Source organism: Myotis lucifugus, unplaced genomic scaffold (genome assembly GCF_000147115.1).
Source record: "Myotis lucifugus unplaced genomic scaffold, Myoluc2.0 scaffold_10, whole genome shotgun sequence".
NCBI lineage: Eukaryota > Metazoa > Chordata > Mammalia > Chiroptera > Vespertilionidae > Myotis > Myotis lucifugus.
In genome coordinates this window covers 10066366-10082743 of record NW_005871058.1, presented here as the reverse complement: position 1 = coordinate 10082743, position 16378 = coordinate 10066366, and the positions used below count along the sequence as shown (strand labels likewise).

General features: G+C 38.7%; 2 protein-coding genes across 3 annotated transcripts in view; both read left to right on the top strand.

Moving 5' to 3' along the window:
• The first annotated feature begins 8884 nt into the window (after positions 1–8884).
• Positions 8885–16378, top strand: part of OLR1 (oxidized low density lipoprotein receptor 1) — a 9173-nt gene continuing 1679 nt past the window's right edge. Inside the window, exons 1-3 of the mRNA XM_023750024.1 lie at positions 8885–9140; positions 11229–11330; positions 12793–13038. Coding sequence (XP_023605792.1) covers positions 8999–9140; positions 11229–11330; positions 12793–13038 — 490 coding nt within the window. The 5' untranslated portion in view covers positions 8885–8998. The remainder of the gene's footprint in view (positions 9141–11228; positions 11331–12792; positions 13039–16378) is intronic.
• The window catches only part of CLEC7A (C-type lectin domain containing 7A), a 25670-nt gene continuing 20520 nt past the window's right edge, over positions 11229–16378 (top strand). For both annotated transcript variants that reach the window (XM_023750025.1, XM_023750026.1), the window contains exon 1: positions 11229–11330. The gene's annotated coding sequence lies outside the window, so the exon portion shown is untranslated. The remainder of the gene's footprint in view (positions 11331–16378) is intronic.

Here is a 16378-nt window from a genome sequence, read left to right as displayed (position 1 = left end):
GTTTTAATAAAACAGGAGGATAAAGTTTATCACAAGATTATTCGTTTTATGTGCCATGTAACACATTTCCACAAATTACATGAACGGCAATATAAAACCGCATTTATTATCTCACATTGCCTGTGGAAGTATGGGCATAGCTTAAGTAGGCCCTCTGCTTAGGGTCTCACAGGCTGCCATCTGCTGGACTGGGTTTTCATATGAAGGCTCAACTGGGGAGGAATACACTTCCAAGCTCCCTCTGGCAAATTCATTTCTTTGTGGTAGTGGGATTCAAGTAAGTTTTTTTTTTCTTTAAATTCAGGCAGAGAAAGAGAAGAGGGAGAGAACCTTTAGGCTCTATACCTTTTGTGATCACATGCACATGGTCACATACATACTCCAAGCCACAAATCCCACCTACATTCAAGGGCATGAACATTGGGAGGCAGGGATAATGAGACCCACTTAAAGTCTGTCAAGTCTGTCCAGCTATCTGCCCCACAAGGATTATAGAAATTATCCCCCTGGGTTTTTACAAACAGGAGAAACACAAATGTCCATCAATGGGTGAATGAATGAAAAAATGTGGTCTATACATACAATGAAAAATTATTCAACCTTAAAAAGGAAGGAAATTCTGACACAGGCTACAACTTGGATGAACCATGAAGACATTATGTTAAGTGAAATAAGTCAGATTCAACATGACAAACATATGCTTCCACTTATTTGAGGTTCCTAGAGTAGCAAATTTATAGAGACAGAGAATAGAATGGTAGTTTCCAGGAGCTGGGAGAAGGAAGGCATTAGTTAGGGCCTTCCAAAGAAACAGAATCAATAGGATGAGTATATTGAGAAAGAGTTTGATTATAAGAAATTGGCTCATACAACTATAGAGGCTGGCAAATCTAAATGTGCAGTGCAGGCCAGCAGACTAGAGACCTGGGAAAATGATGTAGTTCCAATCCAAAAGCTGTCGGAGGAAGAAATTTTCTTATTTGGAGTAAGGTCAGCCTTTTGTTCTATTTAGGCTTTTGACTGATTGGATGAGGCCCTAAATTATGGAGGGAGATATGCTTTACTCTAGTGATTCAAATATTATTCTCACCCAAAACACCTCAAAGAAACACTCAGAAGAATGTTTGACCAAATATCTGGACACCTTGTGACCCAGACAAGTTGACAGATAAAAATCACCATCATAGGAGTTATTGTTTAATGACTACAGAGTTTCAGTTGGAGAAGATGAAAAAGTTCTGGAGATGAAGGGTGGCGATGGTTGCAAAACAATGTACTTAATGCCACTGAACTGTGCACTAAAAATGGTTAAAATGGTGAAAGTTTTATGTACATTTTACCACAAATAAACAAAGAGAGGAACTACTTGTTTCTATCAGGCTTGAACAGGGAAAACCAAAAAAAGAAAAAGAAAAAAAAGGCTGTGCTAAAGAGCCAGATCACCCAGAAGACTGTGACTGATCTAACATTTAAACGCTCCAGGTTGTGGCTCCTCAATGTGAGCTTCTAGTTTGAGGGAAGTCAAGAAAAAATTTGAGGGTAACCCTCATGTGGGTGTTCTCTACCTCACAGTGTGCTTTTAAAGTCTTCTATGGAGTGGGTAGTCTCTGCTTTGGTGATCTGAAAAGTCTCTTACTGAATTATTTCAAGAGATGTTCATACTGAATCTATATCTCAACTGTCACCTTTGTTTTCTATTAACTGGCATCATTGAAAAACTTGTGAGCCGAGTTCTTGTCTGGCATCTGATAGAGAAGAAACATTCAACCTAAACTGTTTGGGCTTCAGTTCCACTTCCTCAAAATAAAATAACTGAGACAGATTTTTGCTAAATTAAAACCCAGTTTATGCTGTGTATGTGTTTATAGTTAAGAATCTCACCTATTGTCTACTTTTGCAGACTATTATACAGTTTATATGGTGTGCCAGTGTAGTAGGAAAGAATGAATTTTATTAATAGAAAGGAATCTCTCCTTACTTTTAAAGGACTTATCATTTTGTTGGTGAGGTGGAATAACATTAACAGAATTGAAATCAATGCATACACTGTGAGATATATAAAATGAGGGCAGAAAATAAACTAATGATGGTAATTTTACCGGTAGATGTTTAGTAGAGGGGATTGTTTTAGAGGGGATGTTTTTAAAGAAAAAAAAAAAAGAATTGTGTTTGAATGGAGTACAGGATTTGTAGAACTCATCACCAGATCCTGGTCTGCTTAAGTGAGCTTCCCATGGCTATTGACCCAAAGGAAAATGAATGATTATGTTCTCCTAGGACCTGGTGAATGATGGAGAAGAATGTCTGAGAGATTATCTCAATCATAGGCCTCTTCTCAAGAATACAGTTATCTTAGCATAATATTTTTCTTTTATGTTTAAGAAGCTATAGAGGGAAAATAGGTAAGAGTTTTATCAGTAAACCCATATAGGCATCCTTATGGGGAGTCAAGTCAATCACGTATAAAACAAAATTCTTTGACAGGCAATTCATCTGTGTTGAATATTACTATTATTAATATTAATAATTATTAATAATTGGGTTCTCATAGTGCTTGAAGTACAAAGCTTAGCATTTTCACCCAAGATTCCATTTGAATCCCAGTAACATGTCTCAGTTTATAGACAAAGACAAAGGTTCAGACTGTTAAGTAATTCCCCATGATTATAGATCAAAGGATTAGCCAAGGAAATATTTGAAGCTAGCTCCATCTGACTCCAAAATTTTCTCTACTGCTATGCTATACTGTCACTACCTGAATAGTACCCTTAATTAAATTTTAAAATCACCCAGGTCATTATGGCTGATTTTAAGAGCCATATGTGATAAATCCAAGAATTCCTGTCTTATTGGCAATTAAAAGTCAAAATTAAAAAGGAAAATGTGAGACTTATAAAAGACACAGTGTAGAGATAATCTGCTACAGTGAAATAAGCAAGCAAATATAGACATTGGAATCACACAACTGGTCTAAATGCACACTTTCCCACAAATTTAATGTGTCTTACTAATTTAAGTTTCAGTTTTCTTGTCTGAAGAGTGGGTACAAATTCCTCTCCTCTAATGCTCTTGGAAAATACAGTTTTTCCTTTCATAAATTACTTAGTGAAATATCCTGAAATACCCTCAGAATCCCCACTTTCCCCTCCTGCAATAGAAATAACCCAAGAATTTGCGTCAGTAAATATGAAGCAAAGCCTCTCCTTCCTCCTACCGATGATTGAGTCATTCTATTAGATAGTAGCTATTTAAACACTCCAGCAAAAGCTCAGACATTTTCACTTTGTAGAAGTCCTTGACTGCTTCACTTTCTCATTCTTGGAAAAAATTTAGATATGATATTTGATGACTTCAAGAGCAAGACTATGAAGGATCAACCTGATCAGTGGACAGATGGAGGGAAAGCTAAAGGTAAGGAGGGGATGAATGAATCCCAGGATTAGCCTTAAAATGTATTAAGTGAATGTAAGATTAAAGAGCTAAAACACTTAACTATAGAATTAAGAACATTTACTTAAAAGAAAAGCAGCCTTAACCAGTTTGGCTCAGTGGATAGAACGCTGGCCTGCAGACTGAAGGGCTCCAGGGTCAATTCCGGTCAAGGGCATGTACCTTGGTTCTGGGCACATCCCCAGTAGCGGGTGTGCAGGAGGCAGCTGATCCATGTTTCTCTCTCATCGAAGTTTCTAACTCTCTATTCCTCTCCCTTCCTCTCCGTAAAAAAATAAAAATAAAAAAAATCAATAAAATAAATTTTTTAAAAAAAGAAAGTAAAGCAACTTGGATACAATGGAGATCATGATGATAAAGATGAAGAATGGACTAACTTGTTTAGCATGATTATATAGTAGATAATGATGATAACTAACTTTTATTGAACATTTACTACATCCTACACTATTCACTTTAGATGCATTATTTCTCTGAATCTTCACTCCTTGAGATTAAGATTATTATTATTATTATCTTCCTTTTACAGAGGACTAGCTAGGGATTGGGTTCCCCTGAATTACCCATCTTTATGCAGCTGGTAAATAGTAAAGCTAGGATTGTATCACAATATTCCATTTATTCAGAACCCAATGCATCAGATGGTTCAAAAAATGCGAATTCACTCAGAGTATTCAGTGACAATTTTTATAATAGCCTTCAAGGCATTGCAAAAACTGGATACATTTCATAAATTATCCAAAGCAGATAAAATAATATTCAGTATGAGTTAGGATAAATTATGTTTTATTGTACCCCACTGCCTTGAAAAATTATAATTTGTTTGATATACACAGTAGGTTAAATTGCTTAATTAAAAATTAATTCATAATCCTAAATCCACAGACAATCTACATAAACTGCCTTTTATTTTATATCCATTCTGAGAGAAAGGAACAAAATATAAAAGAGGGAATTCATACAAATGAAGTCATACAAATTTAGATAAGAAATTCCAGGTCATGTTTTCATAAACAAAACATAAATTTCTCTCAGTAGCAAAAATAAGTGTGAACATGGAATAATTTAACATTTGCACTGATAAACTTAACTATGAAAATAGTACTGGCATTAATAGGTAAACCTGGAAGTTAACAGTAGTCATTTGCTCATTCATTCATTCATTCATTCATTCATTATTCATGTAGTAAATACTGATGCCTGACTGTTATTACAATTTTGAAGTAAATTCTTTTCTTAGATCCTGTTTAGATCGGTCACTTACTGCACAAGATCTGATTGCTTTCTGTTTAGAAAAATATTACTGTGAGTAGGGGTTGGATGAATGGTCTCTGCTTACCAAGGAGACAGGACAAAGGGTGGTCTATAGAAAATGGGGACATGTGCCTTCCCTGCCCTAGAGTGTGACCTGTGACTTCTAAAAATTCAGGAGTTTCATCACCCAAGTCTTCTTCTAAGACTTTTATGGTTTTGCAACTTACATTTAAGTCTTTTATCCATCTTGAATATGTTCTTGTGTATGGTGTAAGTTGATGGTCTAGTTTCATTTTTTTGCATATATCTGTCCAATTTTCCCAACACCATTTATTGAAGAGACTCTCTTGACTCCATTGTACTCTCTTGCCTCCTTTGTCAAATATTAATTGAGCATAATGGCTTGGGTTGATTTCTGGGGTTTTATTAGTTCTGTTCCACTGATATATGCCTGTGCTTGTGCCAGTACCAGGCTATTTTGACTATAGTGGCTTCGTAGTATAACTGGTATTGTGATCCCTCTGACTTTGTTCTTCTTTCTCAAGATTGCTGCTGTTATTCGGAGTGTTTTTGGTTCCATATAAATTTTTGGAGTGTTTGTTCTAGATTTGTGAAATATGATGTTAATATTTTAATAGGTATTTCTTTGAATCTATGAATTGCTTTGGATAGTATGGACATTTATTTTAAAATTTATCTTTATTGTTAAAAGTATTACAGATGTAGCTTTTGTGTTTTTTTCTCATTGACCCCATCCACCCCACACCTGCCCCTCTGAGGCCTTCACCACGCTATTGTTTGGGTCCATGAACTATGCATATCCTATATAATAAGAGAGGAATATGCTAATTAGCTGTTACGCCCTGAGGCGTAATGACCAAGGGCATCACGACCAGATCACGAATCAGCAGGAGGGTGGGCCAGTGAGGTACAAGCCGGCTGTGGAGAGCTACAGGAGCGGGCAGGGCAGCAAGCTAGGGGGGCGAGGGGGAAAGGGGGAAGGGAGGCTACAGGAGGGCGGGGTAGTGGGCGGAGAGCTACAGGAGGGCCGCAGCGACCTACTGGCTACAAGCCTGTGGCAGAGAGCTACAGTACAGGGCAGGGCACCAAGCAAGTGGGAGGTGGAGAGCTACAGGAGAGGGCAGGGCAACAAGCTATGGGGAGGGGGCAGGGGAGCTACAGGAGGGCGGCAGTGACCTACTGGTGCACAGATTCATGCACAGGGCCACTAGTATGCATATAAATTCCCTGGTTAATCTCTCCCCAACCACTACCCCACCTCTGCCTTCCCTCTGGAGTTCATCAGTCTGTTCCATCCTTCTATGTCTTGGTCCACCAATTCATGAACACAGTATATTCTTCCAATAGTTTATATCTTCCTCTACCTATTTTTTTCAATGTTCTGTATTTTTCTGAATACAGGTCTTTTACCTCCTTGGTTAAGTTTATTTCTAAGTATCTTATTATTTTTTTTGTTGTTGTTGCAATGGTAAATGGGATTGTTTTTTTAGTTTCTCTTTCTGAGAGTTCATTATTGGTGTATAAAAATGCCATCAATTTCTGGGTGTTAATTGTGTATACTGCTACATTGCTGAATTTATTTATTAAATCTCATAGCTTTTTGGTGGAGCCTTTAGGGTTTTCTGTGTACAATATTATGTCATCTGCAAATAATGACAGTTTTACTTCCTCCTTTCCAATTTGGATGCCATTTTTTCTTCTTATCTGATCATGGTGGCTAGGACTTCCAGTTCTATATTGAATAGGAGTGGTAAAAGCGGACATGCCTGTCTTATTCCTGTTCTTAGGGGAAATGGTTTTAGTTTTTGCCCATTTAGTATGATGCTGGCTATAGGTTTGTCATATAAGGCCTTTATTATGTTGAGGTATGATCCTTCTATTCCCACTTTGTTGAGAGTTTGTATCAAAAAAGGATGTTGGGCCCTAACAGGTTTGGCTCAGTGGATAGAGCATCAGCCTGTGGACTGAAAGGTCCCAGGTTCGATTCTGGTCAAGGGCATGTACCTTGGTTGTGGGCATATCCCCAGTAGGAGGTGTGCAGGAGGCAGCTGATCGATGTTTCTCTCTCATTGATGTTTCTAACTCTCTATCTTTCTCCCTTTCTCTCTGTAAAAAATAAATAAAAATATATTTAAAAAAAGGATGTTGGATTTTATTAAATGCTTTTTTTGTATCAATTGATATAATCATGTGATTTTTGTCTTCCAATTTGTTTATGTGATGTATCACATGTATTGATTTGTGAATATTGTATCAGCCTTGCATCTTTGAAATAAATCCCACTTGGTCACGGAGTATGATCTTTTTAATGTATTTCTGGATTCAATTAGCTAATATTTTGTTGAGGATTTGAACATCTATGTTCATCAGGGATATTGGCCTAGAATTCTCTTTCTTTGTATTGTCTTTATCTGGGTTTGAAATTAGGCTAATGCTGGTCTCATAGAAAAAGGTTGGAAGTGTTACTTCCTCTTGGATTTTTTGGAATAGTTAAGGAGTATAGTTAGTTCTTTGAATGTTTGGTAAAACTCCCTTGTGAAGCCATCTATTTGGTTCAGGGCTTTTGTTTGCTGTAAGTTTTTAAATTACTGCTTCAAATTCATCAGTAGTTATCAGCCTTTTTAGGTTTTACCATTTTTTTCTGTTTGAGTTTTAGAAGATTGTATTTTCTAGGAATATGTCCATTTAGTCCAGGTTTGTTCAACTTGTTGGAATATAATTGTTCATAGCATTTTTAAAAAATATTTTTATTGATTTCAGAGAGAAAGGGAGATAGAAACATCAATGATGAGAGGGAATCATTGATTGCCTGCATCCGGCACATCCCACATTGGGAATCAAGCCAACAACCTGAAATCAAACCATGACCTCCTGGTTCATAGGTTGATGCTCAACCATTGAACCATGCCACTCGGGCATGTTCATAGTATTTTTTTATGATCATTTGTATTTCTGTAATGTCAACTGTTACTTCACCTCTTCTTTCTGATTTGTTTTTTAATTTGGGTCCTTTCTCTTTATTTCTTGATGAGTCTGACTATAATTAATCTTGTTAACTGATCTTTTTGTATTTTAGTCTCCATGTCATTTATTTCCACTCTGATCTTTATTTCCTTCATTCTACTTACTCTGGGCTTTTCTTGTTATTCTCTTTCTAATTATTTAAGTTGTAGGGTTAAATTATTTATCAGAAGTTTTTCTTGTTTTTTGAGGTAGGCCTGTAATGCTATGAACTTCCCTGTCATGACTGCTTTCACTGTGTCCCATAGATTTTGGGTTGTTGTGTGTTCATTTTCATTTGTTTCCCGAAAGCTTTTTATTTCTTCCTTGATCTCTTTGGTAACACATTCATTGTTTAATAACTTGCTATTTAGCCTCCATGTGTTTTAATGGCGGGGCGGGAGGGGGAGGGAGAAAGAAAAAAAGTGAAATGGTATTCATCTCAACAGAGTTTAGTGCCTCCTGGTATCTCCTTTTGGATCCTGCTCTTCTGATGACTGATTGACTGTTCTGTCTGCCAATTCTGGGCTTCCTGGGAGATACTTAGGTACTAACCACTGTCAGAAACTATCCTCCTTTGGCTTCCACCAACCTGCTCGAAGTTCCAAGTGACCCAGTTTACGTCTGTCTCCATAGGACTTGGCTGCATGCAGAAGGGGTCAAGCTACCCTATAAAGTAGGTTTGTTAGCAGCATGGGGTGCAGGTCTGGGCCAGTCAGCTTCCCCAGGCTCTCCAGGCTCTGCCTCTGCCTGCCTTTGCTTGACAGTGTCATTCTTAATCACTGAAAAATCTGTTCCTGAAAGGCCTTTAGGCAGAATCAGGAATCTAGACCTCCGGGCATCCCATAAGGGGGGGGTGCTGTTCATATTTCAGGGCAAGTGGTAAATATGTTTCACTGTCCCAGAGCTACTCCTCTGGGAGTAGCTTGGAATATTACTCTGCCCTTGGCTGGGCAGAGACCCTCGTATGCAATCCAGTGAGATCAGCTGGAAACCTGGAGTTTCTATCGGCTCTCCCGCATGGGGGAGGCACCAGTCAGGTTCTGGGGATAATGGGGCAGATGGTCCCACCCCCAACCCAGTCACAGACACTCCCTGAGACTTTTCAAACCCTTAGGCTTGGCCTCTGCTGCATTCTCCTTTGCAAACGTCAAGCTGCAGGGTGTGGCAGTCAGGGCTCCTGAGGGTGGGGCTGGCTATATCACCTAGGGAAGAGTTTTTCCTTTTCCTGAGCTTCAGCTATTGGGAGCAGCTAGCCCCTCTCTGGAAAAAAATGGCCCTTTCGGGTTGGGAGCCTGTGACGGAATGCAGCACTCCCGACGGCTGCTTTTCCATGTCTCCCCCCAGTGCTTCCCTCTCCACCCTCTCCTTAGTCGCCTCGAGTCCACGCCGCAATCCCTGCACCAAAGCCTTGGGTAAGTAGCTACAAATGAAAATTCCTATGCTCTGGGGCTAGGGGTAGGGACAGAAACAGGTTTTCTCTCCGACTGGCTCCGGTCTATGGGCTCTGGACTCCGCTGCAGCCAACAGCCCTGTCGCCTTTCACAGCTGGATGTTACAATGGCCACTGGTCTTGGGTGTGGTGCTCCGAGTTGTGGAGCCCAGATTGGGTTCTGGGCCTTTGTCTTCTAAGGGAAAAGACCCTCCAGTAGTGATCCTTCCTCACTCTTGGCCTGCCGCAGGGCTGCTGGGTCAGCCCCTCTCAAGACTTCGCCCTTCCTACTGGTCTCCAGGTGTTTTCTGTCCTTCTTCATACAAGCGTCCTCCTCAGCTGGCCCTCAGTTGGTAATTCCAGGTGTATGTTCCTCACTTTAGCTTTATTTCCAGTCTGGCCCTTGAAAGAGGTACAAGAAAGGTCTGCCTATCCACGATTCTCTCTCATTGATGTTTCTACCTCTCTCCCTCACCCTTCCTCTCCCTGAAATGAATTTTTAAAAATGCATTAAAAAAAAAAAAGGTCTGCCTATTTGGCTGCCATTTTCTCTCCTCTCTCACATCATCCAGAAATGCTTTTGACACATGAGAGAACTCTGTGAATATATTTGATCGTTGATTGATTGATTGATATCATTACATGTTTACACTGGATAAAGACCTAAGTAGGGATCTTAATGTCTGTGTGATCTTAGCAAGTCACTAAACTTTTCAGTTTGCTTATTTGCATATACAAGGTAACATCAGTGCCTTACTTATTTATCTCACAAGATGAGAAGTCCAAATACATTATATGAGATGTTTTCCTGCTAAAGCAAAATACCTGTGCTTTTTTAGTGGTAGAATGCATAATTAGTCGTACACAAATATGTGAGTTACATAATTTTGCTTCTATATTAATAGTGAATATTTTTCTTATAACAACAGGGCCACAGCTGGTGTAAATATAGAACATGGAATTAATATAAGTCAAATGAATATTGAGGTTTCATTTCCAGTTTTCTTTGCCCAGTAATCTCAGTTCCAAGATGTAATTTTAATGAAGAGTTGAATAGCACAAAATTATGTTGTAATTCTTTGAGATGATACCAGTTAATTGATTAAAGCTTATTTGCTTAACATCAGATATTCATATATATATTATCCTAATAAAGAGGGAATATGCTAATTGACCTTCATGCCATTGCAAAGATGGCGGCGCCCACAGCCAATAAGGAGGGAATATGCTAATTGACTGCCACATCCTCAAAGATGGTGGTGCCCACAGCCACAAGATGGCCGGCAGGGGAGGGCAGTTGTGGGTGATCAAGCCAGCAGGAAGGGCAGTTAGGGGTGACCAGGCCAGCAGGGGAGGGCAATTAGGGGCGACCAGGCTGGCAGGGGAGGGCAGTTGGGGGTGATCAGTCTGACAGGGGAGTGTTAGGGGGTGATCAGGCTGGCAGGCAGAAGCAGTTAGGGGCAATCAGGCAGGAGAGCAGTTGGGAGCCAGCAGTCTCAGATTGTGAGAGGGATGTCCCACAGGGATCAGGCCTAAACCAGCAGTCAGACATCCCCCGAGGGGTCCCAGATTGGAGAGGATGCAGGCTGAGCTGAGGGATACCCCCCCCAGTGCACAAATTTTGTGCACTGGGCCTCTAGTGTTTTATAAAACACTGTGTGTGTGTGCGCGCGTGTTTGCGTGCATGCGCGCGTGTGTGCACACGCACACACAGATTTGGCCTACATTGAAAACAAGTTGACCCAACCAAGCTGGACTGAGAATATCATTGTCAGGGGGAGTAGACAAAGTATAAGCTTTAGAATCAGATACTTAGGGTCAAATATCTGGTATTGAATCCTGGATCTTCAATTGTGTCAGTTGTGTGGCAGTGAAGAAATTATTTAAGTTCTTTAATTGTCCAGATTTTTCATCTGTAAATATGGGTAGTGCATTATTTGCAGAGTCTTTGGGAGGACTAAAAGTAAGCAATGCAAAGTACCAGGTATACCAGTAGACAAGACCCAAAGAATGATTTGATTACTTGCCTCCATCTTTTCTGTTTTTCTGATTCTGTTCTCTGTCATTCTAGGTCTTCGTTGTCTTTCTTCTCAGCGGTGGTGCCCTGTGGCTGTGACGCTGGGGATCCTTTGTCTGGGTTTACTGGTGACCATCGTAATGCTGGCAGTGCAATGTAAGTGCCGACACAAGGAAGTGAAGGAGGGAAAAGATGAGAGTTTATAAACATGGTTTGTAAATTGGTTTCAGAATACCTATAAACAACCTTGACTTAGATACATTTTAAGAAAACTGTTTTTAGAATGTGTGGGAAGATGAATGGGTATATTGTGCTAGTCTCTCAAATTGTGGCATGGAATGAAGATTATGAATTGTAGGTTTTTGTTTTGAGTAATTTTCATAGCTTCATGGATAGAGCCTACGTAAATCCTAAAACAATGAGGGCGAAAATAATTTGAAGTTAATTATCCACAAGATCATCTAAGAGACCCAAAAGTAAAAGAAACCTCATTTAGCTCCTGTTGAGTTTTAATAGAGATGATTAAATACCTATTTAAAGTTAAGAATTGGAAACAGAATTTTAATAAGTACAACATTTTAATAAAATACTTCAAATTTCTTGTATGGATATATTGGAAAGAGGTTATTTCTGGGGAAAAGAAATGAAAGAAGGATGAAAGTGGCCAAGAAGGAAAGAAAATGTTGTCGAGTACCCACTTCATCCGCCTGTGTATTGAGATTGTAGATCTGAGTTATTTCGGCTGTCTAGACCCAGGTATTAAGGCTTTTCAAGTACTATTTGTTTTTCAATTGTTGTTTAGGGTCACAACCATTTACATTTCAATCGCTGTAACACTTAGGCCATTCCTGATGATGGGAGAAGTGTCTTTGACCAGTGGTGGTGATCGGAAGAGTCTTACTCTGAGGCTCTGATTACTTTACAACAAGCTCAAACCTGGCCTGCAAGGCAAGGAGACTGCTTTGTTACTGAATCATCAAGCTTCTAGAACTGAGATATTTGACCCTTAACATTTTTTTTGCCTGTTTGATTTCACAACTTTTATTGCATCTCCACCCTTCCTAAAATATGCTGTGGCAAAAAAAAAAAAAAAAGTTTGAGACTCTTGTGACATAGCCACTTAAAATAGTCCTGCAGGAAGGTGTCTCAAAAAAGGGCATCTTAGTTCTTGAATAAAATCAGGAAGTCTAGAAAATGTAGAAAGAGATGACAGAAGAATGAAGACACAAATATAGTAAATGATTAATGATTTTCCTACTAATAGTCATTAATTCTGGTTGGTGACTATTTCTAGATTGTCTACATTTTATTAGTGCCATTGATACTTATTGTGGTATTGCTTTTAACTTGTGTGTAACTCTCAGTAACAAGTAAAACCTTGATGATTTTTTTTTATCACAAGTGTCTGTGACAGTTCCTGATATAAAAAAAAATACTCTAGGAATATCAAAGAACTTTCAAATCCATAATGTTTGAGTAACTTTTGGTCATTCTACAGAAATTTATCTGTTATCAAAATAGATTATTTGATTTAGTTCTTTGATTTCTTAAATATCTAGTGGAGGGACTTTTATTGGGGATTAGAAATGAAATCTGTCTTAATCCAGCTGTAATTTAGTATCCCAGGTGTCTGATCTTCTAAAGCAACAGCAAGCAAACCTTACTCACCAGGAAAATATACTGGAGGGACAGAGTTTAGCCCAGAAACAGGAGGAAAAGGCTTTCCGTGAATTACAGAGGAAACTCAAGGAAATGAATGAAAACCTTACCCAGGAGCTGGAAGAGCAATCCAAAAAACAAATGGAACTTCATCACCAGAACCTCAATCTCCAAGAAGCTCTGAAAAAGGCAGCAAATTTTTCAGGTATAAAGTTGGAAGCTCCTCTAATTAATCTTAACTCTCTTTTGGAAAAGCCTCTAGGCACAAAATTGGCATATTGATATATGTATCATCTATATATACAAAAGCTTAAGCAACCAGCCAACTGGCCAACCATTCCACTGTCTGCCCAGTAGCTAGGATGTGCACTGACCACCAGGGGGGCAGGTGATCAACGCAGGAGCGGAAATCACAGGCATGGAAACATGGAACAGACTGATGAATTTCAGAGAGAAGTGGGGAGGGTGGGAAGAGATTAATCAAAGATCTTATATGCATACTAGAGGCCCGGTGCCTGGCCTGCACCCTCTCGCAGTCCAGGACCCCTCAGGAGAACTGGTTTTGGCCAGGTCCCCACAGGCCAGGCCGAGGGACCCCACCGGTGCACGAATCCATCCACCAGGCCTCTAGTTATTTACATAATGTTATAACTTCATTTCATAATGTTCTACACCAGAAGTTCTCTATTTCTGTCATCCCCACCCTATCCTCCCTCAAGTTCTTGAGATGCCTGATTTCATTAAGCATACTTTTGTTGAATTTAAGTTTGCTTTCCTCATAAGAGTCTTCTTCCATTTTAAAATTCTAGTTTTGATATTTTTCTGGAAGAATCCTTCTTCCCTTACCCCTTGCCACAGATTCTTATCTGCTTTCCAATGTATCTCAGTCATTGTTTTTTCTTCCTAAACAATCTCCTTTGTCCCTGGAACTCCTACCTCTGCATTAGCTTTGTTCTATGGCAAAATTTCTTAAAGTGTACTACATCAATTTAAATTGAATCAATGAAGCTACACTGGCTTGGAAGTGTTAGGTAGATACTTCAAATTAGACAAAAATATAACAAGCCCAGGAAATTAGTTTATATGAGAAGAATTGAATTGATCTCAGCTATATAATGGACTCAGACTCTAGGAGGCGGGTAGGAATAGTAGGATCTACAAGAAGGAGACGACAATGTGAACTCAGGTTGTTACAGAAATTATCTGATTTATTTTGCCTTCCTATAATATGTAATTAAGTTGGGCATATGCTTTTAATCATAAGGAGAATTAGAGGGTGTGAAATGAAGTATGTTGCTTCCTTGAAGGCATTGAATGAGTCCTACTCTAAGCATTAATAACTACCACTAGTAAAAAAAGATATCTCCAGTTCTTGCTTGTATAGCTCAGTTAATCTTAACCATGTGATTTCTTTAGATATTAAGTAATAACAGTCCACAGATAGCCACAGATTTCTTTATTTTATAGATGAAAACTTGAAACCCAGATAAGTTAAATGATAATAACCTCTTTTGTATAAAGTTTTGCAGTTTATTAATCCCTTTAACATTTATAAGGTTATTTAATTTTTTAAATATATTTTTGTTGATTTCAGAGAGGAAGGGAGAGGGAGAGAGAGATAGAAACATCAATGATGAGAAAGAATCATTGATCGGTTGCCTCCTGCACTGACCCCTCTTCCCCCTACTGGGGATCAGGTCCACAACCCAGGCATGTGCCCTGACTGGGAAAGAAACCGTGACTTCCTGGTTCATAGGTTGATGCTCAACCACTGAACAAAACTGGCAGGGTATAAGGTTATTTAAACTTCCAAAATCAGCCGAAATTTTTAGACAAAATAATCTTTAGCTTTTGTCAAACATATTTAATCTCTTTAAGAAGGGAGTTATCAAGGAAATAAAAGAATACCCCATGTCAAAGAAGGCTTAAAGGAAGAAGGCTAGTATATCAAGGATACGAATGTTTATATAAGCAGACATAGCTACATTCCAGCCAAAGATTTATTTCACAGGTGGATCTATAAAAACATTTTTGTTTTTATCAGTTGCATGGGATTAAATTTACATCAGGACCATGAAGAGCCATCTCCCAGAGATGCCAGTCATGGATAACTAATTTTCTATCCCTCTCTCCCTCTCATTTCCTCTCTCTGAAATCAATTAAAAAAAACTTATTTAAAAAATATATCCTGGCTAACTGCCGGGGCTGGTGGCCATGCCTGTGAGAACCACAGGGGTGAAGGGCCAGGGCAGCTAGGGAGGAAAGTCCTGGTGAATGCCAGGTGTTGTTAACTAACACACAGACATTGACAAATATTGCCTATTGCCTAAGTCTTCAGTTGAGGTTTTTGGACTCTGAGGATTTTGCAACTGAAAACTCCCTGTTTTCTGAAATCTTACTGAAATTAAGATGCTCACTTTATGTCAATATATTGTTCTCCCTAGAACATCTTTATTTTTTTTATTTAAAGTGTAACTTTACTTTATTTTTTAAATATATTTTTATTGATTTCAGAGAGGAAGGGGGAGGGAGAGAGAAATAGAAACATCAATGAATGATGAGAGAGAACCATTAATTAGCTGCCTTCTGCATGCCATACACTGGGGATAGAGCCTGCAACCCGGGCATGTGCCCTTGACCAGAATCGAACCCAGGACCCTTCAGGCTGCAGGTTGACGCTCTACCCACTGTGACAATCCAGCTAGGGCTAAAACATCTTTATTTAATAGAAATATAGTATTGTCACATATGCAACATTAAATATTCTAGTAACCACACTTAAAAATTAAGATGAAACATAAAATTAACTTTAGTAACATTTTATTTCACCCAATATATTTGAAATAGCTCTTATTTTTAAATTTAATGTTTTAAACATTTTATTTTTACTTTTTAAAATATATTTTTATTGATTTCAAAGAGGAAGGTAGAGGGAAAGAGAGATAGAAATATCAATGATGAGAGAAAATCATTGATCGGCTGCCTCCTGCACACCCTTTACTGGGTATCGAGCCTGCAAACCGGCATGTGCCCTTGACCTGAATGGAACCTGGGACCCTTCAGTCCACAGGCTGACGCTCCATCCACTGAACCAAACCAGCTAGGGATGAAATAGTTTTTGAACACTAGTGAGTATAAAAATTACTAATGGGATATTTCATATGATTTTTTCATACTAAATTTTCAAAATCATGCCTGTGTTTTACACTAATAGCACATCTTAATGCAGACTAGCCATGATTCAAGTACTCAAGAGCCACCTATGGGCTACTACATATACAGCATGTGTCTTAAATAAGGAGGCATAGTATTTAAGCCTAAACCCACTATTCAAAGACATGGAGTTTTAAAATACATAAGCATAACTTTTAATAGCAGACTGGCTATTAAGTATTCATTTCCCTACTGTTCACTTCCATTATTCCAAACTTAACTTTAAAAAAATAGAGCAGATTCTAAAATGACATCACGGCCCAAGCTTTGCTTTTTAGCAGCCTTACTTCTAATTTAGTTTACTAAAATCAGATTGCTTTTTCTTTTGCTTC